This window comes from Haemaphysalis longicornis, unplaced genomic scaffold (genome assembly GCF_048455015.1).
Source record: "Haemaphysalis longicornis isolate Haplotype H1 unplaced genomic scaffold, Haemaphysalis longicornis Haplotype H1 scaffold_8, whole genome shotgun sequence".
Lineage (NCBI taxonomy): Eukaryota > Metazoa > Arthropoda > Arachnida > Ixodida > Ixodidae > Haemaphysalis > Haemaphysalis longicornis.
In genome coordinates, this window is record NW_027526445.1 from 154,454,845 (window position 1) to 154,478,070 (window position 23,226).

Here is a 23,226-nt window from a genome sequence, read left to right on the forward strand (position 1 = left end):
CACACCATTAAACAAGTCTAACTTTGGGGTGGTGTAGGTAACTAGCGGCCGTTCGACTTCAACATGCCGACTGCTATGGTGCTGCAATCAGAGGCATGCGGTTATGATAGCATATTGCATGTGTTAAATTTTCGAGGCATGTCGACGGTCATCCACTTTAGTATGTCATTGTCAGATAGGTCAGTGTCCAAGGCATTGTTCAACTGAGCACAAGACCATGCGCACGTTCATTTCTAAGCCATTGTGGCCGTTTTCCGAGTTGAGGCGATAAACCACAGCGCTGGTTTGTAGACGTTTCAGTGAACATTTAAGAATCCAAGGTGCTACCAACTAATGAGTATCTCATCACTAAGGAAGACCTCATGGCCGAGGTGTAGCTGCAACAGGTAAGACTTCAGTTTGAAGTTGAATGTTTTGTACGTATTGTCGACAGTTGATATGGTAAACGCTTTTTTCGTTGGAATTTATTCGAAATAAAACTCTTGGTTTCGAAGACAGCATATCTTTCCGGAAATTTCACTGCATTTAGACATGCACATCCTGGTCATGCCATTCTTAATTTGTACAGTCATTTTTAGGTTGTTCTCTGCTCATTGCTCAAAGTAGCGCGCATATATGTTGGGCCTTGATCTTTTTACTTTCATCTAAGGTGTAGCGACTTGTATCCTCGGTTTTTGTGTCCTCTGGCGGAGTTTGTAATTTATTGTGTGGTCTTGTCTTTTTTTTGCCGCATACTCAGCTAAGCGTTGGTATGTTTCGTTAAAGTCGGCTTTCGTTAGGGGTAAATGCCAATATCTTTTGATGAAGGTGTCTGCCGCTAGTTTTCTTGCTTCACCTCCAAAGTGAGCTAAAAGAAAACAAAACTCGGGGAAAGGGAAAGTAGACCATTTTGGACTCCTAAGAGCGGCGCCTGATAATACGAGCAGTGTCCCTTCGCAGGTAGCCCAGCGGTGCGAGTGACCATGACAGGTTCCTGCCTTTCCCTCGCCTCCCTGCTGTCTCTTCTGGCCATTGTGGCCAGAGCCGGCCAGTTCAGTCAGAGGCTGGACGCCCCGTTCTCGGCGTTCGGTTGGGCGCCGCTCGTCCCCGTGGCAGCCAACCCCCAGAATCTACAGCAGCCTGTAGACAACGGCCGAAGTTACAACGCAAGAAACCAAGACAACACTCCGCCAGCGAACGGGGCGGTGGACAACCCCAGACTGTTAAGCGCCAGTCCTCCGCACTCCCGAACCGTCACGGCATCCATTACCTGGCCACCAGACCACGCAGTTCCCGAAGTGCGACCGGAGTCTCCCCATTCGGAGCCACAGCCGCAGCCACAGCCGGATCCAGGACCACTACCTGATGACGATATCGACGGTTCAGGACAACAGGACGACGATCCAATAGCAGCACCGCAAACAGATCCACCAGTATTAGAAACACCGAATGGACGCCATCATGAAGATGACCGAGTGGTTAAAACAACGCTGAGAACACCACTTTCGCACGGTTATGTCGTTGCCCTGGTCAAAAAACCGCGACGCCTCAAGTCGTACTTCAAGTCGAAGGTTCAGGATGCAGTGCCCGATGACCAGCCAGCTTTCTTCGTATACATGCCGCCGAACCGACAGAACGGAATAAGACGGAACCAACTGGCGCTAAGGGCACGAGGAGCCCCTCAGCTAAGAGCCAACGGAGGGCCGCCACCGGTTCAGTACCAGAGAGCCGGACCAACAAGATCTAACGGCGCCATGAGGTACGCAGTTCTGCCAATCGTCGGCCCCCCAGAAGCCGTCAACGAGCTGTCCCAACATCTTCAAGGGCTGAGGAGGCAAGCTCCACCGGCAGTCTTGGTCTACCTGCCTCCGGAGAGGCAGCTGCAGCTAAACGCGCCCGTTATCATTCCCATCAACCCACCGGTACCCCTGAACAGTGTTCTACACCACAACAAGCCTGACGTTGGCGCACCCGTTCTGTCCGGAGGTTTCCTGAATGGCGCCTCACCGGGGGCACCGTGGTTGCCACCCAGCTTGGAATCTACGCCCGAGGAAGTACTCAAGTATGCCTGGTCCCAGATGGGAAAGTATCGCGCCTAACGGGAAAGCGAAGAGCCTGGACTTGCTCCGCGAGAAACGTTATAACGCACGTATGGCCAATAAAAGTTGGCTGTAAGCTCGTGTAGCTCACTGATAAAAAAAATGGCTCACGGCAAGTAAAATCTCCAACATTTTTTGAGTGTTTGTTCTAAAAAAAAAACGCGGTAATTAGGAAGTTTGCGTCGAAAACGATTACGAACGACAGAAGATAAGCCGAGTTGGCGTTTTGGAGTCAGCGACAATTTGACCTCTAAATAGTGGCATCACCGAAATTCTTGCTCCCATTCAGCTGTTTTCCCACTCAGTAGTTTTTTCAGTAACCTTGTTGATCCTTTGCTTTGCTCAGCGTCTCCAGAAACAGTGGCCGTGTTTCACAGCAAACCATACGCCAAGGCTGCTGTAATATAACAGAGTGACAACGATGTTACGGGACACATCAAAGCGCGAAAGTGGACGAAGACATAAAAGACACAGCGAAAAAGCGCCATCCTGTGCTCCAGTGGAATCAAAATACTTTTTTTCCAGCTCCATCCTCGAAGAACGAATAAAGTCAAGTTGACTTGCATTGAGCCAAAACAGCGGAAGCAGCGAATGCGTTTTTTTTGTAAAACGCTTGAATTGTTATGCATGCCGAGGAACCAATAAAACATGATTTATGAGAAAGGAGACGTTGCTTTCATTGGTATGGCGCAACCGTAGGTGATGTTGCTTTATGTTCCAACAACTTACAAAAAATTATGGCTGCGTAGAAGATTTTCCTCAATATTTCAAAATTGCTTGCGACGGCAGTGCTTCCGTACGCTTTAATGAGCTGATAGCAAGATTTGGGCTACCTAGTTGAGACCGCCGATAAGAAGTACGGGTCAAGTTTGTGGGCAAAAATACCACTACTTATTTATTTTTTATTTATTCATACTGTAAGCCTAATTAAATGCTCATACAGGAGTGGTACAGTGCAAAAATACACTTTAACAAATCTCTTCAAAGGTGTTAGCATACAAGGGCTAATAATGGCGATGCATGTTTATATTTCACAGGCTAACACACTTTCACTGATATTCAGAGTTATACAATATTTCAACTTTAGCAACAAACATGTCCACGGAACGCGCTTCAACAACTTCCCTAGGTAATTTATTCCATGTTTCTATGGTTAGTGGAAAATAGGAAAATTTGAAATATGTCATCCAGTATATTGATGACTACTGTATATGTCATCCAGTCATTTCACGCAAGAGAGTGAAATTTGCAGAGCCAACTTGAAGGGGTTATATCACTCGTCTTGCTGCATTCTCGAACCCCAGCCTGAACCCTAGAACACCTGGCGACCCCCCAAGGACACGACCGGCTGGAGGGTAACGAGACGGTAGTCCAAGCTGCGCACGTCTCACGAACCACGCAGCAAGGACATTCTGACTCCTTCCAAAACTTCCCGTCCTGTTTCAGAAAGCGAATAAAGACGCAACTAGAGCTAGGAGCCAAATGGAGTCACGTTTTTCGTATTTTTGCATGCGCTCATATGATCTTCACTCGGGTTACTGCAAGTGCATAGAACGCACGATCCCCATTGTTTCAACCACGCTTAATGACCGATGAAGGCTATCTTATTTTTTATTCGTTTTTGGCTAAATCTAATGCGCCTGGAATTTATTACCTCTGAACAATGGCACCTGGAATTTATTATCACGCCACGGCAAGCAGAGAATGGGGCCTTGCAGCGTGCCATCCCGTGTTGCGTATCGCTCTGACGCCGCTCGCGGGTACACGTATTGCTCCAAGCGCAAGAGCAGTAGATCAACCCGGCATTCCCTGGCCTACCGGTTCTGCGTAGCACACACCTCCGCTGGCCATGAAGTCGGTTGGGCTTGTTTCAGCCGTCGCTCTGCTCGTGATGAGCATCACGCTGTGGGACGAAACATGCGGACATATAGACGAGCCGGTGAAGATCGATGGGCCAACGGACAAGGTGCAGACAACAGAGACAAGAGAGTGCCTACGCACTAAAGGTAAATCATAGTCGTCATGGTAACTCTCGCCTATCGTTTAGCGAAAGCTATAATCGGTTAAGTAGAATTAGTGTTGCTACTCTGCGAAGTTTGAAAGTGCCCTATTGACGGCCTCCGGTCCTAGCCGCACATATATAAAAAGTGTGGGTGCAAAACGGGGTGAGTTGCAGAAAAAGTTTTAGAGATGATAGCCTTTCTTGGGCTATTAAAATGCAGAATTTTTGGTCTGTACGTCCGTGTGTCTGTGTGTGTCTGTCTGTCTGTCTGTCTGTCTGTCGTCTGTCTGTCTGTCTGCCGGGGACTCGTTCCAGCCATTCGGCCAAAGTGAAACAGGAACTGCGCAATAGTCTTATATACCCACAGCCAAATTTAAACGTCTAAGTCCGGTGGCGATCTTTGTACTTGTCAACATTGTTGAACAAGAACAAAACACTACGCAAATGTGAGGCAGAAAATCAATACGTAAGTGATGTTTGTAGGGTTCTTTTATTGAAAAATTCGTTAATGCTTGGCTTCTACGATAGCAAATGAAATACGAAAATCAATACATACCTGGTATTTGCAGTGTTCCTTTAAAGAAAAGTTCATTGATGCTTGGTTTTTATATAGCAAATGAAATACTACATCGACAACCGAAAACCCTCGCCTGCTGTTGCCCGCGCTCCTGGCAGCATTTAAGAAATCATACGGCAACAGCAACGAAAGGTTCCACTAGATAGTTTCTACGTTCCGCTTGCAACTCTCGTGGAGAATGGCAACGTGGTTCTACAAACGCTGTGGTAGGGTGCCTCGATTCACGCGCGTCTCCGCCATAGGGCAGCGCAGGCATCGAGGCACCCGACTTCGAGCAGGGGAACGCGGTAACTTTAAATTGACTTGAGCAAACCTTCAGCGTGTTGGGGAGAACAAGACGGGAGAGGAACAGCATGAGAGGTGAGCCGGAAAGAGAAGGGAGACATTTACTGGACAGCGCCTCCAGTCGACTATAGTGTTCCGTCGACATTTGCAACGAGAAGAGCAGATACGCGGCCATTTTTTTCTATCTGGCCAAAGCCCAACTACATACAAAAGACAGAATAATGAACAGCAGTTTGTTTTAAAGCAACGCGTTACTAATTTTGTCGAGCCGTTTCCCCATCGCGGAGGATTTGACCTTCGTTTGACCGGAGCTGCGCCGTACCTTTGCCAACGCATCACGTGACTTGCTAGGACAGCGCGTTCGCTATCCGGCACTGCCGGCTTGGAGCATGCGCTCTCTGGAGCTGGGTCGCCGCTTGGCCACGCGACTCGCCGCTTGCATGGCAACTCTGCCATGGATGAGAGCGGTTACAGGCCGTCTTCTCTTCTCTCTTCTCTGAGAATTGCGTGGGAATCGGGAGGCTTTGAGCCGAAAGCGGAAAGCGGCGTCTGACCATCCATCGAATATCACCCGGCGAGCGGCCTCACTGGTGGAATGCGGGGCGCGTGAAAATGGCATCGGAGATTGAGGAAGAGCGAGCCGTTCGGCTCTGAAAACGCCCTAAGCGGTTAACCAACTGAAACAAAGACTTAAACAGGCTACGCCAAGCTCCTCTTCGCATATCCTGGCATAGCTGTGCTAGGCCGCAACCATTTTCTTTCGTTAACAGTTTTCTTGATGTATTCGTATATTCGCCCACACATGAACTGCTTGTTCTGAAGTGTAGTGTCAGTAGGACCAGTCGGTTGGCAGTAGCAAATGATACCTACAAACAAAGCCATAGGTTAATGTAAATGTGGTTGTGCGGCACACACGCAAATATATAGCAGAACAACACCTGGAAATTTCTGAGCCAAATGCACTGCATGCTTTGGACGCAGATGATTTCGGGTGGAAGCTTCCAAGCAGAGTTCACGAATGTGTCCTCAGTTACGCTACTCCATGTTTTAAATGCAGCGCATTTCTTTAACTCACGATGTCACCCGTTCTAGGCGTCCGTAGTAGTCCGCATCGCTCGCAGGTGCGCCCTCTCGGCGCGATCATGGCGTGATAAAGGCGGGTGTCGGCGAGGCTGGAACGCTCTCATCGCTGCGCTCTCTCGTCAGCCCCGCTCCTCCTCGCCTACTCTAAGCTCGCATCGCGCGCTCTCTCCGCGGTCGGTTCGCGCCCAACAGGTGGGGGCGCGCGCGTCGCGGGATCAACAACATATGTGGCGTGATCGTGACGTCAGCATCGCGCGCGCGTGGCGCGATCGTGGCGTGATAAAGGCGGCTGTCGGCGAGGCTGGAACGCACTCATCGCCGCGCTCTCTCGTCAGCAGTTGCCACAAGTGCAACAACATTAACGTAACGCAAACTACTTAGCGTCGTGCGCCCCCGGAAATGCTCTGCATTTGATCGTGCCCCTCGCGAGGGGGATGTTTCTTCCATCAGGAAAGCGGCTACCGCTGGCGGGAATCGAACTCGCGTCCTCGGGCACAACATTTCTTCCACCCGTCGTCTTGTCATCATGCACTCAGTTAGGACGGTGACGCTGCTGAGCCCAGAAAGGGCCGCCAAAGCGCTGCGCCCTAAAATAACAGCTTCAAAATTTTTTGACCTGCAGTTACGTAAATACGAAACTTTTTATATGGCTGTCTGCCTGCCTGTCACAAGAATCATTTGCCGGGTCAAAAACAGCTGAAAAAGGGATTGAATTAAAGTGTACATAAACAATACCATTTGAAATTACAAACCGGCTGCCATGGCTCATACATGTCTACATTGGGCCTCCTCGTTTTACCAGACCTGGACGGTCCGCAGGCAGTCCGAGGACTGCCCTCGGACCGGAAGTCCCATAGGAACACATGGGAAAATCGAGCACCCGATCGCGTCTCGGGCAGTCCGCGGACGGCCCGGGACTGATAATCTAGGAGGCCCACTATACCAGCTCAGAGGAAGCCTCAAGCATATGTTCAGGCGAAACATAAGTACGTAAACGAGAATACTAGCGTTCTTTTAGAAACAAAAAGACGTTGGATTTGTTTTTACCATAGAAAATAAAAACAACGCTGGAATGGCGTCGCAGAGATAGGAGACATAAGAAGCACTAAAATAAAAAAAAAAGGATGTGGCTTGAGCTATTCCAGAAACAACCGAACGCAACGTCCAAACATGTGGCGCGCGAAGGCGGGAAAGAGAATTCAATTGGACAAACCTTGGATTCAAATTTAGCGTGCGCCGCATACTTGGACGAGAAACAGAAACAGTATAAACAACAAATTATACGTTGGAGGGACAGTGGGAAAAAAAGTATACGTTCAAGCGCTCCAACGTATAGTTAACCTCTTTCCACTGTCCCTGTTCCTCGTCCAAGTATGCAGCGTACGCTAAATTTGAATTCAAGCATGTACCAATTAGTTCCTAAACAAACCTTTCAGCAAAACTTTATTGTATTCACCATGAAGAGAGCGAAACGGGAGGAGGAGAACGAGAAAGGTGGAATAACAGAGGGAAAAAAAATTAGCAGTGGCTTAGCTCGGCTATGCCAGGATATACGTAACGTAAGCTAAGGAAGGTTCAGCTGGTTATTCTTAGGTTTCCTGGTTGTCTAGGATTAGCTCATTATCATGCTTACTGCTGCTAAAACGATTTCCAATCCAATCCAATCCAATCCAATGCAATCCAGTCCAGTCCAGTCCAGTCACTGCTCCTCGCGCATGCGCAGCACGGCTCTCCAGAAGCCACGCGAAACGGCTATTAAGCGGCTCCTGCGCAGCATCAGACTTCGCTACTGCGCAACGCAGGCGCACATCTAGGCACGCGCCGGCGCCAGTGCGTTTGCCGCGGCTATGACGTCACTCCTCTGGAATGCGCAGACCCAATTCTCTACACAACCGTACTCCAAATGGACTCGATTTCAATCCAACACAATCCAATTTAATTCAATCCAAGCTAATCCATTCAAATCCAAACCAAGCCAAGCCAATCCAAGCCAATCCAATCTGATCCGATCCGATCCAAATCAATCCAAAGCTCCTCGCACTTGCGCAGAACGGCCCTTCAAGGCCCACGCGAAACTGCTCAACCTCGGCCAGTGTAGCTTACGCTACAAAATTCACGTATCTCCACGAAGTGAATCATCAGGAGTGGGCGAAGCCCTGGGGATCGTTCTTACCGCAAATCCCCCGTGGCATTGCCCACTCGCGCATGTAAATGAGTGACAACGCGTGTGTGCAGACTATACAGTTCCAATCCAATCCAATCCAATCCGATGCAATTAAATTTAATCCAGTCCAATACAATCCAATTCATTTCAATCCAATCCAATCCAATCCAATCCAAATCCAATCTAATCGAACTGAATCGAATCTAATTCAATCCAATCCAATCCAATCCAATTCCCCTCGCGCATGCGTAACACTGTGTACACGGACGCCAAGGGTCAAGCCACGGACAAAACGAGGTCTTAAGGTGCTTCGCCCCTTAAAAAGGCGTCTTCTTCCTCGTCAGAAGACTCCCGTCTTTCGACGAAGTTTGCACCGAAGCAAACAGACACGCTGCCCATTTTTACAAGCCGTTATTCTGCTCGGCGCGTGTGCCGGTCGCTCTGTGTCCCCCTGTCATGTTGGTGCCTCCATGTGGCCGTTACCGGCGCACGTGCGGCCTACCATGGATCTGAAAAACAGAACACTTTTCAAGTTGGGGAGTTCTTGAGATTGAACTATATAAGGCCACTTTGCTTCTTGAGTGGGAATCATAAGTACACGCTCTCGAATACTTGCTCTTAAGCTATAGCTGCTGTTTGGTTATTCATTTGTTTCCGCCCCTTTTGAAAGACCACGGAAATAATAATGCACTCAGGCTTCAAGGTGTCTGCGGAACAGAAGATACGAACATGAGGAATTGAAGGCGGAAAGTTCGGCAAATTAAAACAAGTGTAATAATACATATATAATTACTAGCGCAACTGTAGAGTTCGTCCTTGTTGTAGGTACGCTATTAGTCATGTGTTACTACAGAATATAAGAGCGCCATATGTATGTAGATTTGCTACTTCAAAACCGTGTCTACGCTGTTAAATGATTTGCACTATTAAGGGCGATTTTTGCTGTCTATAACTAACACTCTTAAACCCTAGCAAAAACGCACGAATACACCCTCTTAAAGGGCGTTTTATAGTTAATTACACCCTTTCAAAGAGCGTTTTCCTTTGTTTTTCAATTGGATGTAAAAGTGTTAGTTGTAGCAAAAAAAGGTGCAAATCATTGACGGTGTACTGCTCAAATTTAAACGGACCTTGAAGCACTTACCATCGACTACTCGGAATGTATCTTGCGGTAAAGTCTATTATCCCAGCAACCTCCTCCCGCAGGAATTCTATATATGACAGGGCGGGGAGTTTTCTCCTTTTCTCCGAAACATGGAGAGGTCTATTTCCCGTCTGGTGCCACAAAAAAGCAGGCATGGCTGTCTGCTCGGAAGCTCGCGCTCGGTAGGGCGTTTTTGAAGCAATAAGCGTTTGTTGTCGAGTGGTCTTGTTGAAAGAGGAGTATTGAGTTCGTCACTCAAACACCAACCCCGCTCTCAAAACACAAAAGAAACGTCAAAACTGTGCGTACAGGTTCAGACATAAAAGAGGTTGGTACAAAGCGCCGACGATGCCGGATCGTCACAGGAAGTGCGAGAAATAAGCCGCGAAGCTGACCAGCGACAGCCAATGGACAGCCATGGCCTCAATGACGTCATTTAGGCCATGCCAGGGGTGCATAATGAGGAAAACTGAAGAGAGCGCGGTATTGGTTTTCCCGCGTCTTTCACGGCGATTTGCCCGCTCACCGCTTTAGGTGCAGGTGCAATATTTGGCTCAGATATTCCTGGCAGTGTAAATTAAACGTCCCGCAGGTTTACTTGCACTGCTCAAAGAGTGTTGCAGGGTCCCTTTAACTACACTTTATATATAAAACAATGCTAGCTGCAGCAACGCGAGTTGTTTACAAAGAATGGCTCTTCTTTCTTGGGCTACCTAAATGCGAAAATCTCTGTCTGTCTGTCTGTCTGTCTGTCTGTCTGTCTGTCTGTCTGTCTGTCTGTCTGTCTGTTGAATGAGCCGGCTTTGGTGGCAGCTTTTTAGAATCATCATATGTGAACTTTTCTTGCAGGTCCTCAAAACAACGAATCTTGCAATGCGTTTGAACAGCGCTGGTTGAACAAGAGTGATGCCAAAATTTTGCGCTCCAACATTACCACAACGGTGAGTGACTTCCACAGTTGTCTATCAAAGCAGGCGGTTCCAGGGTACGTTAGAGTTACCGAAGGGATATAACGTGTACAGTTTGCTTTCCCTGTGCGCATAGGCGGATGTCATAATGGATCCTTAGATGGGGTTAAATTTTGGAATTCGTGGCATGACATGCCTTGTCTTGAAAGAATGGTTCCCGCAACCATCCGCAATTGTACATGCGTCCTGGTTATCAGCGACAGGGTGTTCTAGCCCGTTCAGGCAGCTAATTGAAAGAATAGAACACTCATGAAAACTGGTGCAACCCCGGCGGCCTGACCCGTTTTTTGTTTGGAAATCGGGGAGAGGGAGTCGAGGCACTAGATGAACAAAACTTGATGAACGAAACTCGAAAGTTTTTCTTGAATTCAATACCGTAAATTACTAAATAAAGATAACAGTAATCCACCAGACCGATTATTTCAGAAATAGCATGTGTAGTTCAGTGATAAGATAACTTATCCATTTTGCGTGCGTTGCAAGAGAAAAAAAATTTGCCTGTCTTGTCCGGTTTTCTTCATTTATAAGACCGTGTACTCAAGAGACATTCGTGTTGATACCTGCAATAGAGGTCCCTGTGGTACCTCCAAGAGAGATACTTCGGGCGCTCTCTGAGGCATTTATCAGCCCATCGCCAAGAGGCTTTCGGTGCAACTAAATAGCGCCTTCATCTCATTTTCACCGATAGTAATCACGAAGAAAGAGCGCAGCGGCTTCTGATTGGCCTTGACCCTTGGGGGCCCAAGTCAATGACCGTGGAATCATTGACCATGGAACATTTAAGTCATTGACCATGGACCCTTGGGGGCCACTTAAACGGTTGATCATGACATGATAATGTGATGTAGGGTAATGAAAATTGATTCAGTTACGGCTGTGACGTCTGATATTCAGTTCGAGGCTCGGCTCCCGGTATTTGTGTGTTTGTATACTTGTGGCTTCGGCGATCAGCAACGGCGCAAGAGGAGGAAGAGGCACCGCGCCAGTAGGGAGGGGGCAATAGACGAAGAAAAAAGCCTGGTGCACATACGTTAAAGAGAACAATCGAAATCCATTTCGGTCCTCTTAAGGACGCAAATTAACCAAATAGACGAAAAAAAGTCTAATCCGCACACAGAAAACAATCGAGATGCATTTTGGTCGTCTTAATGACCCAAATGAACAAAGTTCAGTTCAGGAGTGTTCAGAGACACATTGGGTACCTCGAGGTGCATGTGCTGAGACGGTCGGCTAGATCAAATGTTTGCGCACCAGCCGAGGAATCCCTCCTGGGAAATTCTGCGCAGTGTTTGCGCACTCGTTCATCCGCAGTGACGTTGTAACTCTGTCCTCGTACGTTCGTGCTCCCCCATGTAGTGACGGCGGTGGTCTGAACTACGCATCGCTAAGCGTACATGTTCGTCCACCAATGATTTGTGGGGATCGCCGGAGCGTTCGAAAGTAAAGGCACGTTTATTTACATGACGAGATGATAGAGACACAAAATATATATCCTGAGCCTCTTGATATATTCAACGTTACGAGGTACACTGGGTTTTCTCCCAGTGCGCCACGGTAGGTTTGTTCAATTGTGTCAGCCGTGAAGTTCTTCGGTGCCACCGCACCGAAGAACTGACCGGTGTTGCGACCGTGTCATCCCAGCGCTGACACCAGGTATGCGACCGAGTGGGGGCACCCGATCCGAGCTCCGTGGCCTCCGACATACGTGTGGTAGCGTGTATGATGCGAGTGGCCAGCAGCTGTTGCAGCCGTGAAGAAGTCCGGAAGCCGTAGGCTAACGTAACTGTTTACTTCATAGCGAGAGGTGAGCCGAAGCCAAAGAACAATGCCCCGACGGGCGAGGTTACAATACATTACTCGAGCAGAGTGACAGCATGGATTCGCTGCTCAAACAGGAAAGGATTACAGCGCTTGGGCAGCTCTATTTATACCCAAAAGCGGTAACGGTCAAACAGCCTTCCCTCTACATTTTGCGCACGCTACGCACTTCACAGACACACACAACGCTCTTTCCAGAGTTCGTAAGCAGTCGGTAGCCTCGGCGCACGTTGAGTCCGAGAGAGGGGAGAGAGGAGGACTCCGCTGAGATCGCGGGGCCTCTGTGTCCGTGAACAAGTCTCGACGCGCCGCTGGCAACCGCCGGAGTTTGAAGCGCGTTGAAAGCGAGGCGTCTGGCTCGGCTTGTCGAAACTCGAATGATGAGTCACCGACATGGTGGCGCCTGACGAAAGGCGCACGTAGTGGCTTCGCCGCACAGCCGAGGAGTGATGCGGGAAAGTACGGCGGCGCTGGCCGATTCGTAACACCGGCGAGGTAGACTGCAACGTAGCCGTCCACAACGAACACAGCCGGGAGTGTCCAATCAGGCGATGAAGACGCAGTTAAGCTCACGTTGCGCGCCCAACACAATGGCGCCCTCTGTACGAGAGGATGAGAAGAGGAAGGGAGCTCAGTTGTCCGACGGCCCTTCCCTCCAAGGCTCATCCGGAACGGGTTCTGCCGCAACGTCGTCCATAAAACAGGAAAGGGAACAAAGCAGGCTATAAGGCCTTTAATGGTCAGAATCGAAAGGGAGCGGTGAAGGGGTGCCATTTGGAGCGAAGCCCCTTAGGGGCTCGGGTTGTCGGGATCTTATGTAGTCGCCGTCGTAACCGCCGTCACATGTAGTCACGGCACTGAAACACCGGGACACTCGTTCACCCCACGCGCTAGAACGTAACGTGTAGTAAAGGAACACGTCGGGAGACTGGTTCACGCCTCGTGCTAGAACGATTCGGGCTTCAAAGACACGAGACTTTTACAGAAAAGCTGTGTACCTCTACCCCCCAATGGTTTCATCTGCATTGGCAAAAACGCCAAGGCGCCTAGAATGCACTTATACACTACATGCTTCGCACCTCCCGAGGTTTCAGGTTAGTTGAGATGGCCCGGGATTTTTTTAAATGCAGAGCATTTAAGTAACTCACGATGTCACCCGCGTTGGCGTCCGTAGTCCGCACCGCACCCCTCCCTACTATATAAAAAGAAAATACTATCCGGCGCCCGCTTTCGATCCCTCGACCCTGCGGGCAGAACGCAATGTACATGGTGCGCTTCACACTACGCCACTAAGCCGACACGGAATCGGACGCTACCAACGCGCCTTATATCGTTGACTCATTAAAATTACTGCTGACGAGCGCTTTCTCGTCAGCAGTTGCCACAAGTGCAACAACATTAACGTAACGCAAACTACTTAACGTCGTGCGCCCCCGGAAATGCTCTGCATTTGATCGTGCCCCTCGCGAGGGGGATGTTTATACAGGAATTCCTACTTCTAGCGGACTCCTGGCGCCCTCTTTCTGCCATTGTAGAGACTATGAGGCGGTCTTCGAAGGGCGCCAAATTTGAATTCTACAAAATCGATCTCTTCTTGCATGCGGTCGACAAAGCAAAGTTCACGAGTAGCATAAAAACGGAACGCTGCTCATCCTATATCCTGAGGTAACTGCAGAAAGTTGCTTCAGCGAGAGCATGCAAGCGAACGCAAGAATTGCGCAGCCGACTCAGCTGACACTGCTGGCCTGGTTGGTTTACGATTTCTCAGCTAATACTCATCGCTTTAACAAAACTCTTGCGGGAGGAGATTGCAAATACATTGCTTTATTTTGTATGTATATAACTTCTGTACTTACACTGCTCATATTTTTATTTCTTCTAGGACCCCAGCAATCGCGAAAGGAATATTTAAAGCCAAAGATTTCTCAGTGGAGCCGATGGCGCCCTGTTAAATCACGAATTAATTCCCGCATACAGCGGTTGGCCGATCGAAAAGCTACCATAAAAATTACTCCCACCTCCCCTCGCGGGAACCCCTGTGTAGATGCGATGCATAGGGGGTTCCGTTGTTGTTTCCGTTAGGTTGATTCTCCCATCGCGTGAAACATGCCGTGAACCCCCTGCCGCGGCTATGACGCAACGTGGCGCGGCCATGACGCAACACAATCCAACACAATCCACTTTAATCCAGTCCAATTCGATCCAATCCAAGCCAAGCCAAGCCAATCGAATCTAATCCAATGACCCTCGCGAGAGTGTTCACTATCGGAGAGGAGAGGGGGTGAGCGGCGGAGAGTGCAGCTCGCGCGGCGAGAATGGGGGAGGGGTGTGGACGGACAACAACAACGCCGTATGGAGGGACAAGGCGAGTGAATGAAATGCAGTCGCATCTAAAATGCAAAAAGGTCCCAGGGCTTTCATATTTTCATATAAGACTGCCTAAATTGCTCCTGAAAGAATTTCTTCTAAGCAATGCACTCTTGCTTAAGGCGAAGCCAACTTTCAAAGTATTGGTGTACGCTTGGATTTTGTAAGCGGGCTTTCATACTTTACTTGTTCTACAGTGAAGCATGACCATCTACGGAGGGAGTTTGATTACAATAAACGGCTCGAAATCCTGTATTATCCAAAGTATTCCGAAACGAATTACATGACAGTTACGCCATACGACGACTCTACACGCGTTAAACTGGGCTTCTATTCTGTTAAAACGGTCAGTTCAAAATCGTGAAAAAGTAACTGTTCTGGATGATGCAACACATGCATCGATTACGAAGAAGGAGTACAATAGTACACCTTTCTTTCATAAATCACGTACCGGTATACATTTAAATCGTTGGTAGTAGCCTTCACTTATTGTGCGAAAAATCTTTGCTTTAGCGCTTCTTTCAACTTTCTTCAGGACGGGATGGTAAATTTTTATAGAAGCGGTATACCACGCATGCGCGGCGCTGCATTTTGACCTCTCGTCTATAGCGACGTCTGTCCACTTTGATGTCCACTGCGACCACGGGGACATCTCCGAGTTCCTACGGGAGATATTTCCGACAGAGAGATGAGTTTATTTGGCTCATGACCTTAAGGGAAGTTAGGTTAATATCCCCGCACATGATGCAATCACACTCTGGACATCAAAGAGATCTTGGCTCATTCGACCTTTTTTATGTCTAAATGTTTTAACGGCGAAGCTGGTTAGCGAATCTTAATTTTTTACGTCCGCAGGTAAAACTACCAAGAAATTTATGAGCGCGCCCGTGAGCGCGGGCCTCGCGCGACCACCCGGCTGTTAACATAACCGCGAAAATGCCGAGCGCTCGCGTGTGCGGGCCTCACGACGACCGCTCAGTGTCCCCTGCGCACTTTTGTCAGGCCAAGCATACCCACTTAGGCAGATTGGCGAAGATTGGCCAAAAATAACTCTAGCGTTCGCCGTAATCGTGGTAACACTTGTTCCGAACGAGAAAGACACGTTATAGCGTACGCCTCTCTAAGGTGATGTCCAAAGATTACCACTTCCAAAAAACAAGTGAAAGAGGCTCGCACTTATAGCAACAGTGATGGAGCACAAGGTCGTTGCGGTAGCGAAGAAGAAGCAAATCGGTGCAAACGCGGACTTAAACCTTCGTGATGGTCGTGAAGGTTGCGCACAGCTTCGCTACCTTTAAAGGAGTACCGACACGAAAATTTTATGTTTCACTTTTATTGCTCTTATGAATGGTTAATGTTCTGGCGAACCCGAAATGGCACTCTAAATACTTTAAATACTTCAGCGCGCGATGAATAATTACATTGATGGGCCTGAAAATCGTTTGTTTCAAATTCCCGCGCTTTCATCCCGAAAGGTGCGTATGACAGAATCCCGGCATGACCTCACCGCTTTGTGCGGACGTCAAAACACTGCGGAGGCCGGTGGGGGCGTTTTTTTTGACAGCGCCGCTGCCGGAGCTGGACGACTGAACTGCCTGAAGGTGCTAGGCCTCCTATTGCGGCGGAAATTCGATGACCGCTTTCAATAAAAGCCTGATGGCGACTTCTATTGCGATTTCGGGGTACATTATCGCTTCCTTTCCTGTGGTACTTTATTTTAGATGCAAAGCATCTCTTAGTCGACACTCCGTCGTCCGGCGTCCGGACCTCTCCTCCTCTCCCCAACAGCTGTGATAACGCCGCCCTCTCCCCTCCTCCTCTCCACACCACCTGTGCGCTAGAGCACGCTGCTCATCTTCTCCACACCACCGGTGCGCTACGCGCGCTACTCCTCCTCTCCACTCTCCCCACCAGCTATCCAATCACGCGCATGCTCGCTGCTCCTCTTCGCCACTCCCTCTGCTCTGAAAATAAACCCGGTTCGTGCTCCGCTCAGTTGCTTCTGCGGTACTGCGCCGTCCGATGACTGGAAATGGACGCCAACGATTCCGCCAGCGAACTGGCTGGCACACCTTCAACTAGCGCCAGCCAGCACACTGTCAGAACCGCGAGCACCTCCTAAGAAAAGGCTGCACAGAGGAGAGCTCGCGACGCCGAACGTAAACGGCAGCGACGAGAAGCGGATTCCTCGCTTCGAGAAAGAGAAGCCGCTTTGAAACGCCAGCGGCGAGTAGCTGATCCAGATGGCGTTCGGCAACGTGACAACGCTTCGAAACGCCAGCGCCGAACAGCGGATTCCTCGCTTCGAGAACGAGAATCCGCAAAACGTTCCCCAACTACTTGATAAATAAAGAAGACATTTAATACGCTACGACACGTGCCTTTCCTCTAACAACCAATTAACACGCTACTACTCCACGGCTTTGTGTCCCCTCAAGGTTCCCGCGTGGGAAGATGGTGTAATTTTTTTGCCAACAGTGCCTTTCTGGACCGTGGTTATGCCTGTAGCTCTGGCTGCGTGCACCCGTTTGTGATTGCGCCGGAGCCCGCTCGCCGCTCGCGGAGCCGCACGCGTAAAGTGACGTCACGAGTTTTCGACGAGCGCTGCCGCGTCACTTCTTCGGGCTACCACGGGATGATGTCGCGCTGATGTCCATTTTCTGAGTGCCGCTCCGCGTGCTGTTCCGTCGGCGCGATAAATGAGATCCAATTGAAGTATGTTTTTCGCGTCGCAGGCCGCTCATATTTCAGCCAGGGTATTCTGTTGAGTAAAGGAAGCGAACTGTGCAACAATATCAACGCCGAAAATTGGTGTCAGTACTCCTTTAAGTCTTACGCGTTACGGTGAGCTTCCCTCATTTTGATGTATATATAGTTGTGAATGCTCATCTTGGTGGGTGGGATTTGGGGAATATGAAAAAGTGTCACTGCATGATCCGGCAGGACATGTCTCTAAAACTGCCTAGTGCAGTTTTTTCTTGGCTTACGATTTTTACCTTCTGTTTCAGATGGACGGTGTGTCAAAGAAAGACGTCGTGGTGACAATAGGCTGCTACGGACTGTACACCTTCTCCCAAGAGATGATCGGTGCATGTGCTGATCCGAAGCTTGTAAGCACTTGATACTTATTAAACTTGTGCTCCATTGCACAACAAAAACCGCGAGGCGCGAAGAAAAAGATGAGGGAAAGACGAAATAAAAGAGGGGAAAATAAACAGCGGATGCGCATTAAGAAGGTCTAGAACAGTAAAATAATGTCAAAAGCTAGAAGCGAAGTATATTTCGGAATTGAAACATAGCTGCGAAATAAAGCTTAGTGCGGCCGCAGGTAAAAATTTGCACCATCTTCCCGCGAGGGGAACCATGGGGTAGATGCGACGCACCGGGGGTTGCCGTTGCGTTTCCGTTATGTTAGCGATGTCAGCGTGTGGATTGCTGTTGTTGTGTATCCTATTTACGCAGCATGTTCACCCCCGATGCGTCGCATCTACCCCATGGTTCCCCTCGCGGGAAGATGGTGCAAATTTTTAACCGAGCGTAAGCTGCGCGCTAACGCACAGCTGGCACGGCGACGGGAGCGAGCGTAGCCGAGCGCAAGCTGCGCGCTGACCGCGCTGACGAACAGATGGCGCTGCGGTGAGAGTGGCGGAGCGCGCAGCTTCCGCGGCGAGGAGACTGCGGGAGGGATGCGGACTACGCCGCGACAACGACGCGGGACAAGGCGAGTTAAAGAGATGCGTTGCATCTAATATTAAAATGCCAACCGATAAGTTAACTCTTCAGTCTAGGTCATGGAATTCTAGGAGGGTGCGAGAAGGTGGAGGAATAGCAGTTTATTTTTCCCATAGACTGGGAAGTTCAGTTCAGTAAAACTTTATTGAGGTATGGGAAGGGATTAAAGGGAGAAACGTGGGTGGAGTCCTCTTTCCAGGGCCCCAGAAGCTTGTGCCCCGGCCCAGGCCATGTCGATCAGCTGGCGCTTGTCTTCCAAGGCCTCTCTGGCCAGAGTCGCCTCCCACGTTTCTAGTGAATGAGGTATATTCTCTGTTTGCCATATAACTGGGCAATTCCATATGGTGTGGAAAAGGGTGGCTTTTTCATTGCATGGATACTGGTCCTCACTAAATCTGTCTGGCAACATAAACGCCAGCCTTGATTTGTGTGGGAATGCGTTAAATTGTATTCTCCTCAGTGTTTGTGCATCGTGGGCGTTTAGTGCCATGTGAGGAGCGGGTAGCGTTCTCCTTTCAAGTCTTTTTCTTTAAAGACGTTCTCCGTAGGATTCGTATGGTGGAAGGGCGTAGGAGTGGTCCTCGTCACTGCGGTTCGTAAGACTTCTCGCAAGCGACTCAGCGCTCTCGTTTCCTTCCAAGCCTTAAAGGCTCTGGGATGGCTTTCGATTATTCTGAATGGGTAGTGTCCCTAGTCCCTAGGTCGTCCTTAGCGGTCCCTAGTCCGCTAGTTTAGGAGCGCATGGCCAGCTGCAGCTCGAAAATCCCGGATCACCAGGCTGCGCCGGTTCCCGAAATCTCCGTGGTTAGCAGTCCCTTTCACTGCTTTGGGGGCTATATGACTCGTGTAGAAGATTTTTTAAAGCACAGCTCTTTGCCGCCCGTTCGTGGGCTTAGCCGCGTCACCGTCGTCGTGACCGAGCGACCGATGGCTGTACCCATCAGTGAAGAAAAAAGCGAACGATGAACGAAAGCAAAGGAGGAGAGTCGCTAAGGGGAGAGGGGAGGGCGGTTAGCCGTGGCGGCGCGAGCCAGCCCCCTCCGAAAGTGTGCGGTAGGGGAGGGGAGTAAGCAGTATGCTGTGCCCGCACGAGGAGTATGACGGCGCGACACTTGGCGAAAACGTGAGGGAGGCGTGCACGTGACTATGATGTGCGTTCGCTCAAGACGCAGTTCGCGGTCCCTTACTGAGACGCACTTCGCGCCGCCGACGCAGAGGCTCATCATCGCGGCCGCCGAGAGAACCGACGCGTGAGTGCTGCCTCAGTGCACTGCTCCTGCTGCGCCCAAATATCGCGTTAGAGAGCATCGTAATCGCCAGACAATATATATATATTTTTTTTTTGGGGGGGGGGGGGTATAAGGAGGGGGGAGGGGCTTTGTAAGCGCTTTCCAGCGCAAAGAGCTTTCCAAGGACGGATGAACAAGCATCTCCTGGTGATCACAAACCAGCATAACCAGGACTAAGTTAAAACCAAATTTAGAAGAGATCTCAAATTACGGCAAAGTGGAACGGGGATGGCCATGCGTTGCTGATGGTTGACAACAGGTTGACTAGCTACCCGAGCGAAAGACTCCTACAATGGGACGGGGTGCAAAGTACTAGTTAGAGTCTGAAAACAGCGAAGGGTGTGCCGGGTGGTATGGGAAAGTTCATGTTGAAGGAATGCATTGCAGTGATGCACGGTTGGATTGGAAAAAAAAAATTAGCGGGGAAACCTTCGTCATAAATTTTGCTGGCGATGTTGTGATGAGTTTTACAAAAACGGCGCAGACCTTGTACATAGCACTAAGGAATGATCAGGTTTTGATGACGAGACGTTGCGACTCATCTTCAAGAAATGGTCCCAGCGATAAAAGAAACAAGATGGCGGCTCAGATCAGATTAGTTATCTCGGGCTCCTTTAGGAAGCTGCGCAGTATCGGCTTCACACAGCAGTCATCAGAGAAGAAAGGAAGAAGACAGCACTGTGTATGGCTAGCTTCTTTTATGGTACTTTTTTTAACACGAAGGTGTTTTATTCCCCGATTCACAAAATTTCGCTGACGTCACATCCGTCCCGGAAGTGACGGTAGTACAACGAAGAAAGCGGCCTGTAAAGGGTGCCCCCTGCACACATGGTCTTCTTGCGGGGAAGCGACCTTTAGTTCTAAAGAGTACGTTATACTTCTGGTTGTTCGTTTCCGGGTTTTAAATTTTAACACAAAAGTGTTTTATGCCGGCATACACCAAGATTTGACTGACGTCATATCCGTCACGGAAATGACGTCAGTACACCTTTGCCGAAGCGATCCGCCAGCAGGACGTCGCTCGCCAAGCACACGCACAAGACAGGCGCCGACCCGCCAATGATTATCAGCTGCAGATTTCACTGCACATTCGTCGGTCTTTGCATTCCACAGGAGTGACGTCATAGCCACGGCAGACACACTGGCGTCGGCGCGTGCTCAGCTGAGCGCCTCCGTTGCGCAGTAGCCAAGTCTGACGCTGCGCCGGAGCCGCTTGATAGCCGCTTCGCGTGGCTCCTGGAGAGTCGTGCTGCGCATGCGCGAGAAGCAGTGACTGGACTGGACCAAACCGGACCGGACTAGGTTAGATTGGACGGGACTGGATTGGATTGGATTGGATTGCTGAATCTTAGCTCACGCTACGTATATCCTGGCATAGCCGAGATAAGCCACTGCTAATTTTTTTCGGTATGGTTGCTCTAACTTTTGTGAGTGCGAGAAAGATTACAATATTTGGTCGTTTCCTGCCACAAAGAACCCATTGGAATGGCAGAGCACTCATACCGAAGCGCTTCTCTCGGCATGACGTTCCCCCCTTTCGCGCCCATCCCGCACTCTCTCCAGCTCGACCACAACTGTTTAAAACGTGTTGTCCCTTCTTCTGCGTACTCCCTCGGCTCCAAGAGGTTTCATCACAGCTGGAGTGAAAACTTGTGTAAACCTTCTAGATACCGGCCTCATCCTGCTCGGGAGACAATTGGAGGAAGCCTGTGTCACGTGCAGAGGTAGGCGGACTCCCTCCTGAGTCCACCGACTCAGACTTGTTTCGACTCAAACTCAAGCGTGAGTTTGAGTTTGAGTGAGCGCGAGGCTAGTGTGGCATGGTGAGTTTGAGCTTGAGTGAGTTTAAGATCGACTCAGTTTGAGTACGCCTGAGACCGAGTGAGTTCTGAGTCCTTTTTGAGTTTGAGTACATATTGAGTTCTGAGTCCATTTTGAGTTTTCAGTCCATTTTGAGTTCTGAGTCCATTTTGAGTTTTCAGTTCATTTTGAGTTTTGAGTACATTTTCAGTTTTAGTACATTTTGAGTTTTTAGTACGTTTTCAGTTTTGAGTCCGAGTGAGTTCTGAGTTTTGCGCTTACAGTGAGTTTGAGTTTGAGTGAGCGCAGATGTGCTGCTCAGCAATGAGTCTGAGTTTGAGTGAGTAGTGATTCGAAAATAAATTTGTGAGTGAGGTTGAGTGAGCCGCGCCAACTTTGCCGAGGTATGGTCACGTGGCCCTTCCGAAAAGAAACCGGAAACCAAATTTCTTCGATGGTAGTAGAGGTGGCTGCGCTGCCTTGGCCCAGTAACGTTTGCTCCTCGTGAATGAAACGACCACTATGGCTAAAATAGGGCTGCTTGGTACAATTTGTTCAGCTCTAAGCGTTATAGCTGAACAAATGCACACGATACGAACACCATTAGGCTTGTAGTAAGCCAAAAACGATATTTACGGCGCATTGGAATTTTGAACGCATTACCACCACAAAAAAAAAAAAAATGCCGTTTTAACCTACAACATTGCTCGGGTTGGCCATGTGTATGAATTCCGGTTGCTGAGCACGGTTTATTTCTGTTCTTTTGCTGTAGTAAATTTTGTAAAATCTCCCGAATGTTTGAGCACAAACGAAGAGATGCACGCAATAGAAACGCTGACGTATGGACGGTACCGCATTTCCGTACAAATTGTAAAATGAAATCTTTAAGAGATTATCTCCGGGTGACATGTAACAAATACAAGCAAACCGAAAGGGAATGAATGAATGCATTAATAAATTCTTTATTTCCACTTATGTACATCTATATATACAGATATTTTCGTATAAAGTGGCGTGGCCAAGGGAAAAAGCTGTACTAGACAGCTTGACTAGCCCTTGGCCCCGTCAGGCACAAAGCAAAGGCAAGGTGGTCAGCACTTGATACAGCAAGTAAACGAGTAAAAAAAATCAACAAGAGACAAAAAGGGGCCACATTACTGCACAACCAAAAAAAATGTTATTGAGTCTGTAGTCAACTTCGCAGCAAACTAATAATATCTTGTAGATTGCATTACATGGTATCCATGTTATGTTTACACAACCGGTTTAGCAATGAGGGTAGAATAAAAGACAACATCTGTGAGCCATAATTTGTTCTGGGGCACATTACAATCTATTTACCAGGTTGTCGTGTATATAGTAGATTTTGCTCGGTAAGGTGCTAATTGAAGAAAACTGTTTTGCTGGTGGGAACGGGATGCTTTTCTATAGGCCGTGAATAAACAGATTTCGTATAGAGTTAGAACACTGAATTTATTTAAGGCATTCAAGGCGGATTCTATGGATTGGCTATTTGAATATTGCAAATTGCCCTCAACGCTCTCTTTTGCAAAATAAATATTTTTTTGTTGATTTGTTTGGGTTTTCAAGCCCCAGACAAGTTGGCAATGACTTAGATGAAACAGAAAACGAGTGGTAGATTGGTATTTTTACTGCAGTTGATATTATGCATCTCAGTTTTAATAATTCGCCCACAACGGAAGATAGCTTATTTATCGCATAGTTTACGTGAATGTTCCAATTAACTGAATTAGAGAAATGTACTCCGAAAATTTTCTCGAAGAAACAATTAACAAATGTACTCCTAAAATTTCTCCGAGTAACAATAAGTTATTCTTTGTGAGATTGTAAGTGTAAGTTCTGTTGTGGTTGTATTTTCCTCAACTTTCGTTGTGTTGTCTAATGTATTGGGAGGTATT

The 23,226-nt window shown here is 48.7% G+C and overlaps 2 protein-coding genes across 2 annotated transcripts in view; both read left to right on the plus strand.

Annotated features, from left to right (window-relative positions):
* Positions 1 to 962: 962 nt before the first annotated feature.
* On the plus strand, positions 963 to 2,173 carry LOC144148535 (uncharacterized). The gene is made up of 2 exons (XM_077680059.1): positions 963 to 1,268; positions 1,323 to 2,173. The coding sequence occupies exons 1-2, from the start codon at positions 963 to 965 to the stop codon at positions 2,076 to 2,078; spliced, it is 1,062 nt and encodes a 353-aa protein (XP_077536185.1). The 3' UTR covers positions 2,079 to 2,173.
* A 1,670-nt stretch (positions 2,174 to 3,843) lies between these two features.
* LOC144149578 (uncharacterized) overlaps positions 3,844 to 23,226 on the plus strand; it is a 35,645-nt gene continuing 16,262 nt past the window's right edge. Inside the window, exons 1-3 of the mRNA XM_077681215.1 lie at positions 3,844 to 4,084; positions 10,183 to 10,274; positions 17,495 to 17,596. Of these exons, the coding sequence (XP_077537341.1) occupies positions 3,928 to 4,084; positions 10,183 to 10,274; positions 17,495 to 17,596 (351 nt within the window). The 5' untranslated portion in view covers positions 3,844 to 3,927. The remainder of the gene's footprint in view (positions 4,085 to 10,182; positions 10,275 to 17,494; positions 17,597 to 23,226) is intronic.